The sequence below is a fragment of the Balaenoptera borealis genome (genome assembly GCF_965194805.1).
Source record: "Balaenoptera borealis genome assembly, chromosome: 15".
In the NCBI taxonomy this organism is placed as follows: Eukaryota; Metazoa; Chordata; class Mammalia; order Artiodactyla; family Balaenopteridae; genus Balaenoptera; species Balaenoptera borealis.
Window position 1 is genome coordinate 15,517,334 of NC_138871.1, and position 17,213 is coordinate 15,534,546.

Here is a 17,213-nt window from a genome sequence, read left to right on the forward strand (position 1 = left end):
ATATGTGCTATTAACTCACAATTAATTGCTTGCTCTGGAGACAGTGCCTCTCACATTTCGGTGTGCACGTGAATTACCTGGGTAACCTGTTGAAATGCAGAGTCTGCCAGCCAATCTGAGGTGGAGCCTGAGATTCTGCATTTCTCACTTGCTCCCAGGAGATGCAGATCGATCCTGCTGGCTCCGGACCACGTGTGGAGCCCCAAGGCTAAGTCCCCACCATGTTCACACACTTGAGCTCTGCTCCAATCCCTGGGTCCCACTGTCTGCTCTCAGTGCCACTCACACTCCTTTGCTCCTCCCCAGCAAATTTGGGACAGCATCAAACACGTCTTCTCCTCCTGCCGAGGAGGTTGATAACCGTGTTTGAGGAAATGTGACATCAACTCCAACAGTCATCCTTTTGTCTCTCTGACAGGACTGGCTTTAAGATAAAAGAATCTGCATTGTAGACCTGCTTTGGTGAATAATTGAGGTACATATATAAATGATATATTTATTGCCTATTAGCAGAGTTAATAGAGGTTGCCATTTCTATAAGAGAGTTATTACCATAAGCTCTGTGGAACAACGTCCCCATAAGATTTGTATTCATAGGGATCATTATTCTCTATCTCTGATTAAATACCTCATTGAACAGGAGTTTCAGAAAAGAATCCTAGGAATTTCAGAGCTAAAGGACATACATCTTTAAAATCAAAGATAAAATATGCTCCTTTCATTTATTGGCCAGGGATAGCAACAAAGGAACTGTTTCCTTATATAAAAGAAGAGGCCAAACCAGATACCAGAACCAGAGAAAATACATATTGCTTTGTCCCAATGTTTCAAAAAGAGCTGTAGTCAACTCTTTTATGAGACAAGAGTATTAATATTTTAACAGGAAATGCATTTATTTTATTTATTATATCTCTTAAAAAGTTGTACTGCATTCTAAGTGAAAGGTTTCTTCAACAATAGGCCTACACATTTTCATTTTATTTCTAATTATGTAACTCAGTGGGAAGATGTGATTCAATTTAAACAGTCACATATGTTTGGATTTTGCAGTGGTTGGGGGAGGGAAATAGAGGAAGCATTTATTCATAAATTGTAGAACATCTATAATATTCCTCTATGGTGGATGCCCAGTCCAATTGATAATTCAATCTTCTTTAATTACCGGAAGCAAAGCCTTCAACTTTCCTTCCTTCTTTCCTTCCTCCCTCCCTCCCTTCCTCCCCCACTCTCTTTCCTTTCGTCCCTCCCTCCCTCCCTTCCTTCCTTGCTTCCTTCCTTTCTTCCTTCCTTCCTTTCTTCATCTCCCAGTAAATCTTCATAGATACATTTCCATTCTGAACTCATTCTGAGAAATCAATACCCAGAAAAATGATCCTCTTCTCAGAATAAATACCCTTCTCCTTTTAAGTAGAATATCCCCTTTCTTCCACATTTCCCTTCAACTTCTAACTCTTTACTGAATTCTTCACTTAGTTACAGTTACAACCAAACATAACCTATAACTTATTCCTTTTCAGCTACTTCCTTCATCCCAGATGTGCACACAATCTCTCTTGCTTTTATTTTTTAAAAATTTTATTGAAGTATAGTTGATTTACAATGTTGTGTTAATTTCTCCTGTACAGCAAAGTGATTCAGTTTTACACATATATATTCTTTTTCATATCCTTTTCCATTATGGTTTATCACAGGATATTGAATATAGTTCCCTGTGCTATACAGTAGGACCTTGTTTTTTTAATCCTTCCTATATATAATAGTTTGTATAATCTCTTTTTAAAATTCAAGCTCTTGAAACCCACTTTATACCAAATGAGCTAATTAATGTACAATCAGATCTTTCTTGACCCCACTTAAAATATCTCATTCTCTCTTTCTACTTCACAGAAATCAAATTAACTGAAGCTATACAATTTCATACAATTTATCATGTGATATTCTTTCAGGATAATCTCACCCAAACCCATGGCTCCCAAGGCCATAGCTCTCCCACCTTATCTGCCTTGTTAACTTTCCACTCATTCCTCCGAGCTTAGCACAGTTCCCTAGGGTAGCTGTTCTTCCACTGACGGTCCCCCTGGCCACCAGGTATAAGCATCCCTTCTGTTCAGTTCTCCATTTTTTTGTACTTTAAATGACCAGGGAGAGCTCTTATCACACCTCACTGCGCTTAAGTGTTTACTTGTTCATTTCCCACCTCCAGATTCTGAAATCCTCGAGGACAGAGCTTGTCCTCAACTCTCAATTTCTAGCACTGCAGCCCAAAGCCTGAAAGACAGACAACTAGGACTGAAAGATCCTCTCAATAAAAAGCTAAGAGAAATTTTGGCTCTATTGGTATTTTTATTGTGGGTGTGTCCTCCACATTTTCTCCCACTTCTGTTCTTTTGTTTAATTATCTACAGGTATTCACATAAAGCCAGCCTCTAGTGATTTTGCCCCAGAACTACTATTCACTTATTCCTTGCAAGGCAACTTCCCCACTCTACAACTCTCACCAATTACAAAAGTTGTCTCTCTAGTTGGTTCAGTTTCTATTTTATTGCCCTTCACCAAGGTCTTCAAAGATTTGGGGGAATAATGATGAAAATTTAATAAAAGTTAGAATAACATTCAAAACACTATTATGTCTTCTTTTAACATGTCTTCTAGAGAAGATCAGAAGACACGATATGAATGCTGAAAGTTTTCCTTTATGATTTTACTCTACTGTCCAAATTTTCCTTAAATAGGAAGAACTGGGAAATACTGTATTCCCCCAATCCTTTATATAACCTAAGGGAAAGAGATTTTGTCACTATCTTTATGAGTTAAAAGCATGTTAGCAATGCTATATGAAACTAACATTAAAAAGATCAAATAAGTACTTTAATACTTACCTGTTTTTTCTTTTTTACAGAATCTTCACGCTCAAACTGAACAAGAGATTTGGTAGAACTTCTTTCTTCAGTGCTTCCTGGAGGATTTAGGACTCCAGAAGTGATTAACCGATATCGGTTCTGCTCATATATGTATTCTGGCTTCTTATGATCTTGGTAGGCTTTTAGCACTGGCTTTGGGAAATAAAGAGACATGTTAATCTTTTAAATATTAATGTGAACTTATTTTCACTATCTTTGGACTCTATCTCTGTTGGAAATTGATCACCTTCCTGGACTAATTTCCTATCTAAGCCACAATCATTATTAGCAGGTATCATCATTGTCCATGGCCTATTGCTTGACTAAAACTTTTCTACTTGGTTTCCATTAATTCTGCCCTTTAAATACCAATGAATACTTCTAAGGGTGACATTATGACAGAAAGTACACAGAGGCATGAAATCACATACTCACTAATTGTCCAATACAAACCCCCACCATTCACTACAACAGTTACTGTGGGATCATACAATACTCCCACTCTACCCAAAGGTCACTAATCACTTCCCATAGCCATAGCTAATTGAAGATCATCACAAAACCAAACAACCTGACTTTTAAAATGGGCAGAGAATCTGAACAGGCATATTTCTAAAGAGGAAATGCAGATGACCAACAGGCACATGAAAAGATGCTCAACAACGCTAATCATCAGGAAAGTGCAAATCAAAACCACAATGAGATATCACCTCACACCTGTCAGAATGGCTATCACCAAAAAGAACACAAATAACAAATGTGGGCGAGGATGTGGAGAAAAGGGAACCTTCGCACACTGTTAGTGGGAATGTAAATTGGTACAGCCACTATGGAAAACAGTATGGAGTTTCCTCAAAAAATTTAAAAAAAAGGACTACCATATGACCCAGCAATTACACTCCTGGGTATTTATCTGAAGAAAACAAATACAGTAATTCAAAAAGATATACGCATACCATGTTCACTGCAGCATTATTTACAATTGCCAAGATATGGAAGCAACCTAAGAGCCCATCAGTAGATGAATGGATAAAGAAGATGTCTTATATATATACAGTGGACTATTATTCAGCCATTAAAAAGAACAGAACTTTGCCATTTGCAGCAACATGGATGAACTTGGAGGGTATTATGCTAAGTGAAGTAAGTGAGACATGTTATCACTTATAGGTAGGATTAAAAAATAAAACACACTAGTGAATATAACAAAAGAAGTAGACTCATGGATATAGAGTGGTTACCAGTGGTGAGAGGGAAGGGAGGAGGGGCAAGATATGGGTAAGGGATGAAGAAGTACAAACTACTATGTATAAAATAAATAAGCTACAAGGATATATTGTTCTGCACAAGGAATATAGCCAATATTTTATAATAACTTTAAATGGAGTATAATCTATAAAAATATTGGCTCACTATGCTGTACACCTGAAACTAATAAAATATTGTAAATCAACTATACTTCAATAAAAAAAATCAAGGAAAAAAAAGTATTAGATGAAAATATAAGAGGTGAATTTTACAACACTGTTAAGAAAGTCTATGCCAAGTTAAGACAGAGAAAGAAAAATATTGCATGATATCACTTATATGTGGAATCCAAAAAATACAACAAGCTAGTGAATATAACAAAAAAGAAGCAGACTCAGATATAGAGAACAAACTAGTGGTTACCAGTGGGGGGGAGGGGCAATATTACAGGGGTGGGGGAGTGGGAGGTATAAACTATTGGGTGTAAAATAGGCTACAAGAATGTATTTTGCAAAATGGAGAATACAGCCAATATTTTGTAATAACTGTAAATGGATTGTAACCTTCAATAAGACAAAATTCCAATTATAAGATAAATAAGTACTAGGGATGAAATGTACAAGATGATAAATATAATTAACACTGCTGTATATTACATATGAAAGTTGTTAAAAGAGTAAATCCTAAGAGTTCTCATTACAAGGAAAATTTTTTTCTATTACTTTAATTTTGTATCTATATGAAATGATGGTTGTTCACTAAACTTATCGTGATAAACATTTCATGATGCATGTAAGTCAAATCACGATGTTGTACATGTTAAACTTATACAGTGCTTTATGTCAATTATATCTCAATAAAACTGGGGGAAAAAAGACAACCAGCTTCTATATGCCTATTTAATGAAAGAACACTACACCTGCTATGGAAGTACTCATGCCCCCAGAAAATCAAACTCAAGACTCTAGACCTAACTACCAACATATAGGAAATACAAGAACCAGAGAAATATAGGTTAGCTACCACAGTGGGGATATAGTCAACAAAATTAGACTGTGGAACTATATAGAAAAATAACCAAATTTTGCTCATTAAAATTTTTTCCTAAGAAAATATAAAAGAGTTGATGGGGAACTTACAGACCTAGACTTAAGAGAAATATCAACCAGCTAGTGCATGGATCTTATTTTGATATAAATTTTAACAAGGACTCTGCAAACAAAATTATTATAAGACAATCAGGGAAATGTGAATATTTTTTAACAGTTTAAATTATTTTAACAGCTTTCCTGAGATATAATAGACATACATTAAGCTGTATGTATTTAAAGTGTACAATTTGATGTGCTGATATATATATATATATATATATATATATATATATATATATATATATATATATATATATATATATATATGAAACAGTCAAGATAATGAACAGAACCCAACCATAAGCCTTTTCAGGTTCCTTTCCAATACTCCTCCCTAGGCAAATACTGATCTGTTTTCTATCACTATACATTAGTTTGCATTTTCCAGCCCTTTATATAAATGTAATAAAATAGTATGTATTTTTTTCCCACCATCTTTCAGCATAATTATGCTGAGATTCCTCTATGTTGTTTCATGTATCCATAATTCATTTATTTTTAAGGCTGAGTAGTATCCTATAGTGTAGAAACACCACAATTTATTCATTCACCTCTTGATGGACATTGTGCTCGTTTCCACTTTTGGGCTTTTAAAGACAAAATTGTTGGAGGGGAATCAAGATGGCGGAGTAGGAGAACATGGAGCTTACTTCCCCCCACAAACACATCAAAAATACATCTACATGTGGAACAAGTCTCACAGAAAACCAACTGGAAACTGGCAGAAGAACTCCTATACAACCCAAGCTTCAACAAACTTCTCCACGCACCTGGGTAGGAAGGGGGAAAAGGCATCGAGACGGAACTGGCGCCCCTGGGAGGGATCCGTAAAGGAGAGAAGGTCCACAAGGGTAGACCCTTGCCCTGGGGAGGCCCCTTACTTGCCGGGAGGTCCGCTGGGACAGATATAGGGGCTGGAAAGCCTAAATTCTACTCCCGAGGAGTGTGGGCATGCTGGCTTGCTAACAATCAGGGCAGAGAGAGACCAGTGCTGGCGGCTGCTGCCACGCCTCACTTCCCAATTCAAGGTGCACACCAGATGGGGCCACAAATACTCACAGAGGCAAAGTGCCAAATCTTGGACCAACAGGCCCTGGGAGAGGACTCAATCTACCTGCAGGGAGACAGGCTGGAGGGCCTGGGCTGTGGTCTGGACCGAAACTTGGAGCCCACTGTTAGCACTCACATGCAGACTTTGTCAGCATGCATACTAAATGGTGCCACAGAAACGCGCAGCAGCTGGGCGCTGAGTCTCTGGTGGACAGGCCCTGGGCAGGAGTACACAGCTGTTTGTGTCTGGCAGGAGTGCTCCGGCCCTGCCCACTCTACACTGCAGCTTGGAGCTGGATCTGTGGCTGACAGGTCCTGGGAGAGGTTGGCCACAGAGGCAGCCCAGGTTCCAGGTGGCAGCACGACCACCTAGATTCCTGCAGCCACAGCACTCCGGCCCCAGCCCCAGCCCATTCCACAGCACAGCCTAGCAGTAGGTCTGGGACAAACACATGGAAAAAGAGATGTGACCATGGGCTGCTTCTGGTTGGAACCACGGCCGCCTGCACAGGCAGTCCATAGGGTCACTGTGACTACATGGACCTCACTTGCTTTAGCAATCACCTCCTGTGGGGCAGGGCATGCACTTGTCGATGAAAAATTAATCAGTCGATCTAAGAAAGAAATGGAAAATTTTATTCAAGCCAAATTTGAGGATTACAGTCAGGAAAGAGCACCTCAGAAAGCTCTGAGAACTGTTCCACCTGTTAGAAGTCAAGGCACAGTTATATAAATTTTTTTGAGACAGAGGGCTATACATCAAATGACATTTTATTGGCAGTTTAAATGATCCAGAGCTAAGCATCATTGTGGTGGGTCATGTGACCCTGTACGAGATCAAGAAGGAATTGTTGATGCTGGGAGAATGTTGCTCTTTAAGGCTGAGCAGGTATTCCTGCTGATGGGGGAGGTTTCGTTGATGCATAATGCAGAAACACAAGCATAGTGGGGGAAGAGAGCAGGCCAAAGTGCAGAGAAGAATTTTTTATGTTTAAATTTTCTTGTCTTGCCATAAAATATGAATTTTATTTCACACACTCAAGGGCAATGGATCCTGATCAAACCCAACCCTCAGGGCTTCTACTCCAACAACTGGGGAGTAGACCCTGCCCCAACAGGGCTGTGACAGCCATGGAGCAAAGAGGAGGTCTCATCCGACATCCAGCACAGGCTCTGGAGACCACAACATCAATCACACCTACTCTCAAGGGATAATGGCCAGCACACTATGAGGAAAGATGTGGCTGGCATTCATACCAAACCCAGCCACTGCACCAAAAATGCTGGACTCACACAGTCTACACAGGGACACTCCCACTTAAAAACATCCCTTCAAACACCACAGTAGATAACTGCTTCTCCTGAATTCATAGAGACAAAGTTTAAGTAAAATGAAAAAGCAGAGGAACTACTCCCAATTAGAAGAACAAGAGAAATCCCTTGAAAGAACAAATAATGAAACAGACCTCACCAGACTGTTAGACCACAAGTTCAAAAAGCAGATAATAAAAATGCTAAAGGAATTAAGAAAGATGATTGATAGAAATGCAGATCACTGTAACAAGGAACTAGAAACTATAAAGACAAACCAATCAAAATTAGACAACTCAATTGGTGAAATAAAAACCAATCTAGAAGCAATAAATAGCACACTAAATAACAAAGAAGAATGAATAAGTGACCTGGAAGATAGAATAATGGAAATCACCCAATCAGAACAGCAGACAGAAAGAAAAATGAAAAAAAAAAATAAAGCAACACATGAGATATAGAAAGTAATATGAAGGATGACAACCTAAGCATAATAGGGGTTCCAGAAGGAGAAGAGAGAGAAAAGAGGATCAAAAATGTATTTGAAGAATTTATGACTGAAAACTTCCCAAACCTAAAGAAGGAAACAGATACCCAGGTACAGGAAGGACAGAGGGTCCTATACAAGATAAACCCAAACAGATCCATACCAAGACATATCATAATTAAAATGGTGAGAATTAAAGATAAAAATAGGATTCTAAAGGCAGTTACAAGGGAAGCCATTTACCACAAACCCACAGACAACTTAATACTCAACCATGAGAAGCTGAAAGCCTTTCCGCTAAATTCAGGAACAAGACGAGGATGCCCATTCTCACCACTTCTATCACAGTACTGGAAGTCCTAGCCACAGCAATCAGACAAGAAAAAGAAATAAAAGGTATCCAAACTGGAAGGAAAGAGGTAAAACTCTCACTCCTTGCAGATGACATGATACGCAATAGAGAGAACCCTAAAATCTCCATACAAAAACTATTAGTGCTAATAAATGAATTCAGCAAGGTAGCAGGATACAAGATTAACACACAGAAATCTGTTGCATTTCTTTACACTAATAATGACATGTCAGAAAGAGAAAGTAAGAAAACAATCCTGTTTAAAACTGCATCAAAAAAATAAAATCCCTAGGAATAAACTTAACTAAGGAGGTGAAAGACCTATATACTAAAAACTATAAAACATTCATAAAGGAAATGGAAAAATATCCCATGCTCTTGGATTGGAAGAATTAATATTGTTAAAATGGCCATACTACCCAAAGCAATCTACAGATTTAATGTGATCCCTATCGAAATACCCATGACATTTTTCACAGAACGAGAACAAATAATCATAAAATTTATATGGAAACACAAAAGGCTGAGAATTGCCAAAGCAATCCTGAGGAGAAAGAACAAATCTGGAGACATCACCCTTCCAGACTTCAGACAAAGCTACAGTATAAAAAACAATGTGGCATTGGCACAAAAACAGACATATAGATCAATGGAAAAGAATAGAGAGCCCAGAAATAAACCTACCAAATAAGCCTATGGTCAATTAATCTATGACAAAGGAGGCAAGAATATACAATGAAGAAAAGACAGTCTCTTCAACAAATAGTGTTGGGAAAGCTGGACAGCTACATGTAAATCAATGAAATTAGAACACTCCCTCACACTATATACAAAAATAAACTCGAAATCGTTTAAAGACCTAAATATAAGACATGATACCATAAAACTCCTAGAAGAGAACATAGGCAAAACATTCTCTGACATAAATTTTAGCAATATTTTCTTAGATTAGTCTCACAAGGCAAAATGAATAAAAGCAAAAATAAACAAATGGGACCTAATCAAACTTAAAAGCTTTTGCACAGCAAAGGAAACCACAAACAAAATGAAAAAACAACCTATGGAATAGGAGAAAATATTTGCAACTAATATCCAAAATATACAAACAGCTCATAAAGCTTAATATTGAAAAAACAAACAACCAATCAAAACATGGGCAGAAGACCTAAATAGACACTTCTCCAAAGAAGACATATAGATGGCCAACAGGCATATGAAAAGATGCTCAACATCACTAATTATTAGAGAAATGCTTATCAAAACCACAATAAGGTATCACCTCACACCAGTCAGAATGGCCATCATCAAAAAGCCTACAACTACATGAGTAGTTGTACTCATGGCTATGATTTATTACAGCAAAAGGGGAAAACAATTAAAATTAACAAAGGGAAAAGGTGTATGGGACAAAGTCTGGGGGAAACCAGGAGCAAGTTTTCATGGGCACTCTTCCAGTGGAATCCATATATGTATGGGTTTATATCTGGACTCTCTATTGTGGTCCATCAGTCTATTTGTCTATCTTGACACCAATACTACAATGTCTTAATTACTGTAGTTTAATAGTAAGTATTGAAATCAGGAGCGTTAGACTTTAAACTTTGTTCTTCTCTTTCAAAGTTGTTTTGGTTGTTCTAAGTCCTTTGCATTTTTCTATGAATTTTAGAATCAGCTTGTCAATTTCTACCAAAAAGGAGAAATACTGCTGGGACTTTGATTGGAACTGCATTAAATTTATAGATCAATTTGAGGAGAACTGACATCTTGAAAATATTGAGCCTTCTAAACTACAAACACAGTATCATTCTTAATTTAGAGCTTCTTTAATTTCTCTGTTATATTTTGTAGTATTCGTTCTTCAGGCCTTGCACATTCTCATTAGATTTACCCTCAATTCATATTTTTGTTGCTATTGTAAATAGTATTTTTATTTAATTTCAATTTCAAATTGCTCATACATAGACATGCAATTAGTTTTTTATACTATCTTGTATTCTGTATCCTTGCTAACCTCATTATCAGTTCTAGTAACTTTTTCATAGCTTTCACTGGATTTTCCAAATAGATGATCATGTTCTTTGTGAATGAAAATTTTTACTTCTTCCTTTCTAATCTGGATTCCTTTTATCTCTTTTCCTTACCTTACTGCAATGGCTACCACCTCTAATACATTGTTAAACAGAAATGCTGGGAGCAGACATCCTTATTTGCTCATAATTTTTCACCATTAAGTCTGAGGTTAGGTGTAGGTTGTTCATGGATGACCCTTACTCACTTGAGGAAGGTCTCTTCTACTCCTAATTTGCTGAGAGTTTTATCAGGAATGGGTGGTGGATTTTGTCAAAGGATTTATCTACATCTATTGATATAATCACATGGTTTTTATTTTTCAGTGGGGTAATATGGTGAATTACAGTGATTGCTTTTTAAATGGTTAATTCCCTACATTCCTGAGATAAATCCCACTGGCAATGATGTATTATATAGTTGGGTTCAAATTCCCAAAATTTTGTTTATAGTTTTTTTTAAATAACAATATTAACTACCATTTATTGAGCTTCTTCTATGTGACAAAACTTTAACACCCATTAATCTTTACAGCAAATGTGTTAGAAAAGTACTATTATTTGAATTTTATTTTATTTATTATTGAGACATAATTGATATATAACATTATATTAGTTTGTGTACAACATATGTATATGTTGCAAAATGATCACCACAATAAATCTAGTTAACATCCATCATCATACAGTTACACTTTTTTTCTTATAATAAGAATTTTCAAGATATTCTCTCTTAGCAAACTTAAAATATACAATAGAGTATTATTAGCTATCGTCACCATGCTGTACATTATAACCCCAGGACCTCATTTATTTTATAACTGGAAGTTTGTACTTTTTGACCCCCTTCACTCATTTCATCCACTGCACCCCCTCAACACGTTCTCTGGCAAACACCTATCTGTTCTCTGATTCTATGAGTTCAGTTTTCATTTTCTTTAGATTCCACATGTAAGTGAGATCATACAGTATTTGTCTTTCTCTGTCTGACTTATTTCACCTAGCATAATGCCTTCAAGGTCCATCCATGTTGTTGCAAATGGCAAGATTTCCTTCTTTTTATGGTTGAATAATATTCTATTGTGTGTATATATACTACATTTTCTTATCTGTTTTTACACTGATGGACACACAGGTTGCTTCCATGTCTTGGCTATTGTAAATAATGCTATAATGAATATGGGGTGCAATTATACGTATCTATAACTATCTTCTTGAGCTAGTATTTTTATTTCCTTCAGATAAATGCCAAGAAGTATGACTGCTGGATCACATTTTTAATTTTTTCAGGAAACTTCATATTGTTTTCCATAGTGACTGCACCAATTTATATACATTCCTATCAACAGTACACAAGGATTCCCTTTTCTCCACATCCTTGCAAACACTTCCTGTTTCTTGTCTTTTTGATAATAGCCTTTCTAACAGGTGTGAGGTGATACCTCATTGTGGTTATGATGCATATTTCCCTGATGATCAGTGAGGTTGAGCACATTTTCATGAATCTGTTGGCCATATGTATGCCTTCTTTGGAAAAATGTCTATTCAGGTCCTCTGCTCATCTTTAAAATTTGATTGTTGTATGAGTTCCTTATATATTTTGGATTATAACCTCATATCCGATATATGATTTGCGAATAGTTTCTTCCAGAGGTTGCCTTTTCATTTCATTGAAGGTTTACTTTGTTGTGCAGAAGCCTTTTAGTTTTATGTAGTCCAGCTTGTTTATTTTGCTTTTGTTACCTTTGCTTTTGTAATTTTTAATAAATTTTAAAATTTTTTCTTGAAGTATAGTTAATTTACAATATTGTGTTAGTTTCAAGAATACATCACAGTGATTCAGTTATACATTGAGCATAGTTCTTGTGCTATATGGTAGGCCCTTGTTGGTTATCTATTTTATATATAGTAGTGTGTACATGTTAATACCAACCTCTCAATTTATCCCTCCCCCGACCCGTGTCCCCCTCCCCCACTTTCCCCTTTGGTAACCATGAATTTGTTTTCTGTCTGTGAGTCTCTTTCTCTTTTGGAAATAAGTTCGTTTGTATATATATATATATATATATATATATATAGAGAGAGAGAGAGAGAGAGAGAGAGAGAGAGAGAGAGAGAAAGAGAGAGAGTCCACGTATAAGGGATATCATAGGATATTCGTCTTTGGCTTACTTCACTTAGTGTGGTAATCTCTAGGTCCATCCATGTTGCTGCAAATGGCATTATTTCATTCTTTTTTATGGCTGAGTAATATACCATTGTATATATGTACCACATCTTCTTTATCCATTCATCTGTTGATGGACATTTAGGTTGCTTCCATGTCTTAGCTATTGTAAATAGTGCTGCAATGAACACTGGGATGCATGTATTTTTTCGAATTATGGTTTTCTCCAGATATATGCCTAGAAGTGGGGTTGCAGGACCATATGGTAGCTTTATTTTTAGTTTTTTAAGGAACCTCCATACTGTTCTCCATAGGAGCTGTACCAATTTACATTCCCAGCACCATTTATTGAAGAGACTGTCTTTCCTCTATTGTATAGTCTTGCCTCCTTTGTTGTAGGTTAATTGACCATAGGTGTATGGGTTTAGTTCTGTGAAAAATGCCATTGGTAATTGCATAGGGATTGCATTGAATCTGTAGATTGCCTTGGGTAGTGTAGTCATTTTGACAATATTGATTCTTCCCAAGAACACGGTATATCTTTCCATCTGTTTATGTCATCTTTGACTTCTTTCATCAGCATCTTATAGTTTTCAGAGTCCCAGTCTTTTGCTTCCTTAGGTAGGTTTATTCCTAGGTATTTTATTATTTTTGATGTGATGGTAAATGGGACTGTTTCCTTAATTTCTCTTTCTGATCTTTCATTGTTGGTATATATAAATGCAACAGATTTCTGTATATTAATTTTTGTTACCTTTGCTTTTGATGTCAAATCCAAAAAATCATTGCCAAGACTGATCTCAAGAAGCTTACCACTTATGTTTTCTTCTAGAAGTTTTATAGTTTCAGGTCTTATGTTCCAATGTTTAATTCATTTTCAGTTAGCTTTTGTGTATGCTGTAAGTTAGTGGTCCAGTTTTGTTTTTTCATGTGACTGTTCAGTTTTCCCAATACCATTTATTGAAAAGACTGTCCTTTCTCCATTGTATATTCCTGGCTCCTTTGTCATAAATTAATTGACCATATATGTATGGATTTATTTCTGGAATCTTTATTTTGTTTCATTGATCTATGTGTCCGTTTTATGCCAACACCATCCTGCTTTGATTACTATAGCTTTGCAATATAGTTTGAAATCAGGACACGTGATACCTCCCACTTTGTTCTTCTTTCTCAAAATTGCTTTGGCTATTCAAGATCTTTCATGGTTCCTTCTCAAGATTGCTTTGGCTATTTGGGATATTTTGTGGTTTCATACAATTTTAGGATTGTTTGTTCCATTCCTGTGAAAAATATCATTGAAATTCTTAGAGAGATTTCATTGAATCTGTAGATTGTTTTGGGTAGTATCGGCACTTTAGCAACATTAATTATTCCAATCCATGAGCACAGAATTTCTTTCCGTTTATGTCTTCTTTGATTTCTTTTATCAACATCTTAGAGTTTTCAGTGTACAGGTATTTTCACCTCCTTGGTTATGTTTATTCCTAGGTATTTCCTGCTTTTTCATGCAATTGTAAATGGGATTGTTTTCTTAATTTCTCTTTCTGATAGTTCATTATTAGTGTATAGAAATGTAACAGATTTCTGTATTTTGACTTTGTTTTCTCCACATTTACTGAATTAATTTATGAGTTCTAATAGCTTTTTGGTGATCTCTTTAGGGTTCTCTATCTGTAGTATCATGTCATTCACAAATAGCAACAGTTTTACTTCTTCCTTTCCAATTTAGATGCCTTTTATCTCTTTTTCTTGTCTTTTATCTCTTTTTTTCTTGTCTTATCCTAGTGTTGTGGCTAGGATTTTTTAATACTATGTTGAATGAAAGTGGTGAGAGTGGGCATTCTTGTCTTGTTCCTGATCTTAGAGGAAAAGCTTTCAGCTTTTCACTGTTGAGTATTATGTTAGTGATATACTAACATAATACTATGTTATATTTGGGTTTGTCATATATGGCCTTTATTATGTTGTTGTATGTCCCTTCTTAATCCACTTTGTTAAGAATTTTTATCATAAATGGATGTTGAATTTTATCAAAAGCTTTTTCTGCATCTACTGAGATGATCGTATGATTTTTATCCTTTGCTTTGTTGATGTGGTGTATCATGCTGATTGATTTGTGGATATTGAACCATCCTTGCTTCCCTGGAACAACTCCCACTTGATCATGGTGTAAGCTCCTTTTAAGGTACTATTGAATTGTTTGCTAATATTTTGTTGAGGATTTCTGCATCTATGTTTGTCAGGGATATTGACCTGCAATTTTCTTTTTTTGTGGTATCCTTGTCTAGTTTTGGCTTCAGGGTAATGCTGGCCTCATTAAATGAATTTGGAAGAGTTCCCTCCTCTTCTGTTTTTTTGGAAGAGTTTGAGAAGGATTGGTATTAATTCTTTAATGTTTGGTAAAATTCACCAGTGAAGCCATCTGGTCCTGGACTTTTGTTTGTTGGGAGGTTTTTGATGACTGATTCAATCTCCTTACTGTAATCAGTTTGTTCAAATTTTCTATTTCTTCATGATTCAATCTTGGTTGGTTGTACGTTGCTAGGAATGTATCCATTTCTTTTAGGTTGTCCAATTTATTGGCACATATTTGTTCATAGCAGTCTCTTATGATCCTTTGTATTTTGTGGTATCAGTTGTAACATCTAAAATTTCATTTCTGATTTTATTTGAGTCCTCTTTCTTTTTTTTCCTTGGTAAGTCTAGCTAAAGGTTTGTCTATTTTGTTTATCTTTTCAAAGAACCAGCTCTTAGTTTCATTGAATTTCATTGATCTTTTCTATTTTTCTTTCAGTGTCTATCTCCTTTATTTCCACTCTGATCTTTGTTATTTCCTTTTTTTCTAATCATTTTTGGTTTTGTTTGTTCTTCCATTTCTAGTTCCTTGAGGTGTAAACTTAGGTTGTTTATTTGAGGTATTTCTTGTTTCTTGATGTAGGCATTTATCCCTATGAAATTCCCTCTTAGAACCACTTTTGCTGCATCCCATAAGTGTTGATATGTTGTATTTCCATTTTCATTTGTCTTAAAGTATTTTTAAATTTCTCTTTTGGTTTCTTCTTTGACCCAATTTTCTTTGACCAAATTTGTGAATTTTCCAATTTTCTTCTTGTAATTGATTTCTAGTTTCATACTACTGTGGTCAGAAAAGATGCTTGAAATGTCAATACTATGACATAGTATGAGTGTGTTTCATGTTTGGTAATTGCAATCATTGTTGCTTTTGTTGTGGTCATCCATGTACAATGCTTGGTGTCAGTCGATTTATCTCTTGTAAAAATAAAAAAAATAAAAAAAATAAAAAAAAAAAAAAGAAAAGATGCTTGATATGATTTCAGTCTTCTTAAATTTATTAAGACTTGTTTTGTTGCCTAACATATAATCCATCCTGGAGAATGTTCCATGTGCACTTGAGAAGAAAGTGTATTCTGTTGCTTTTGCATGGAATTTCTATATACGTCTCTTAAGTCCATTAGGTCAAACTTGTCATTTAAGGGCAATGTTTCCTTATTGATTTTTTAGTCTGGATGATTTTTCCATTGATGAAAGAAGGGTGTTAAAGTCCCCCACTAATATTGTATTGCTGTCTCTTTGTCCCTTTAGATCTGTATTTGCTTTATATATTTAGGTTCCCCTATATTGGGTGCATAAATATTTACAAACATTATATCCTCTTGTTGGATTGACCCTTATATCATTATATAATAATCTTGTCTCGTATTACAGTCTTTGTCTTAAAGTCTATTTTGTCTGATATAAGTATAGCTACCCCAGCTTTCGTTTGGTTTTATTTGCATGGAATACCTTTTTCATCCCTTCACTTTCAATCTGTGTGTACCCTTACATCTCTAGTGAGTCTCTTGTAGGCAGCATGTAGATGCCTATAAGAGACTTAAAATAGATGGGTCTATTTTAAAAAATCTAATCAGCTAGCCTGTGTCTTTTGATTGGAGAATTTAGTCTATTTACATTTAAAGTCATTATTGATAGGTATGCACTTATTGCCATTTTGTTAATTATGTTCTGGCTATTTTATGATTCTTTTGCTCCTTTTTTCTTCTCTTGCTCTCTTCCTTTCAGATTTGATAATATTCTTTAGTAGTATGCTTAGATTCTTTTCTCTTTATCTTCTGTGTATCTACTATAGGTTTTTGCTTTGTAGTTACCATGAGACTCACTTAAAAAAACTTATATTTGTAATGGTTTAAGTTGATAATAACTTAAATTTGAATGTATTCTAAAGCTCTCCATTTTATCCCCCCCTACACATTTTATGTTTTTGATGTTATAATTTACATCTTTTTATCTTGTGTATTCATAACAAATTATGTAAATATATGTATTTTTGTGTGTGTATTTATCCATTTATATAAAATTGAGCATGGAGAAAAGCAAGAAAGGATGTACATCAGATTGTTGTTAATGATAGATACCATAGAAATGGGGGTCAGAGATTGGAGAATTGAAGGTAAGGAAAA

General features: G+C 35.6%; 1 protein-coding gene across 1 annotated transcript in view; it reads right to left on the reverse strand.

Annotated features, from left to right (window-relative positions):
- Positions 1-17,213, reverse strand: part of DNAH6 (dynein axonemal heavy chain 6) — a 299,547-nt gene that overhangs the window by 277,161 nt on the left and 5,173 nt on the right. The window contains exon 3 of the mRNA XM_082357203.1: positions 2,880-3,053. Within this exon, the coding sequence (XP_082213329.1) occupies positions 2,880-3,053 (174 nt within the window). The remainder of the gene's footprint in view (positions 1-2,879; positions 3,054-17,213) is intronic.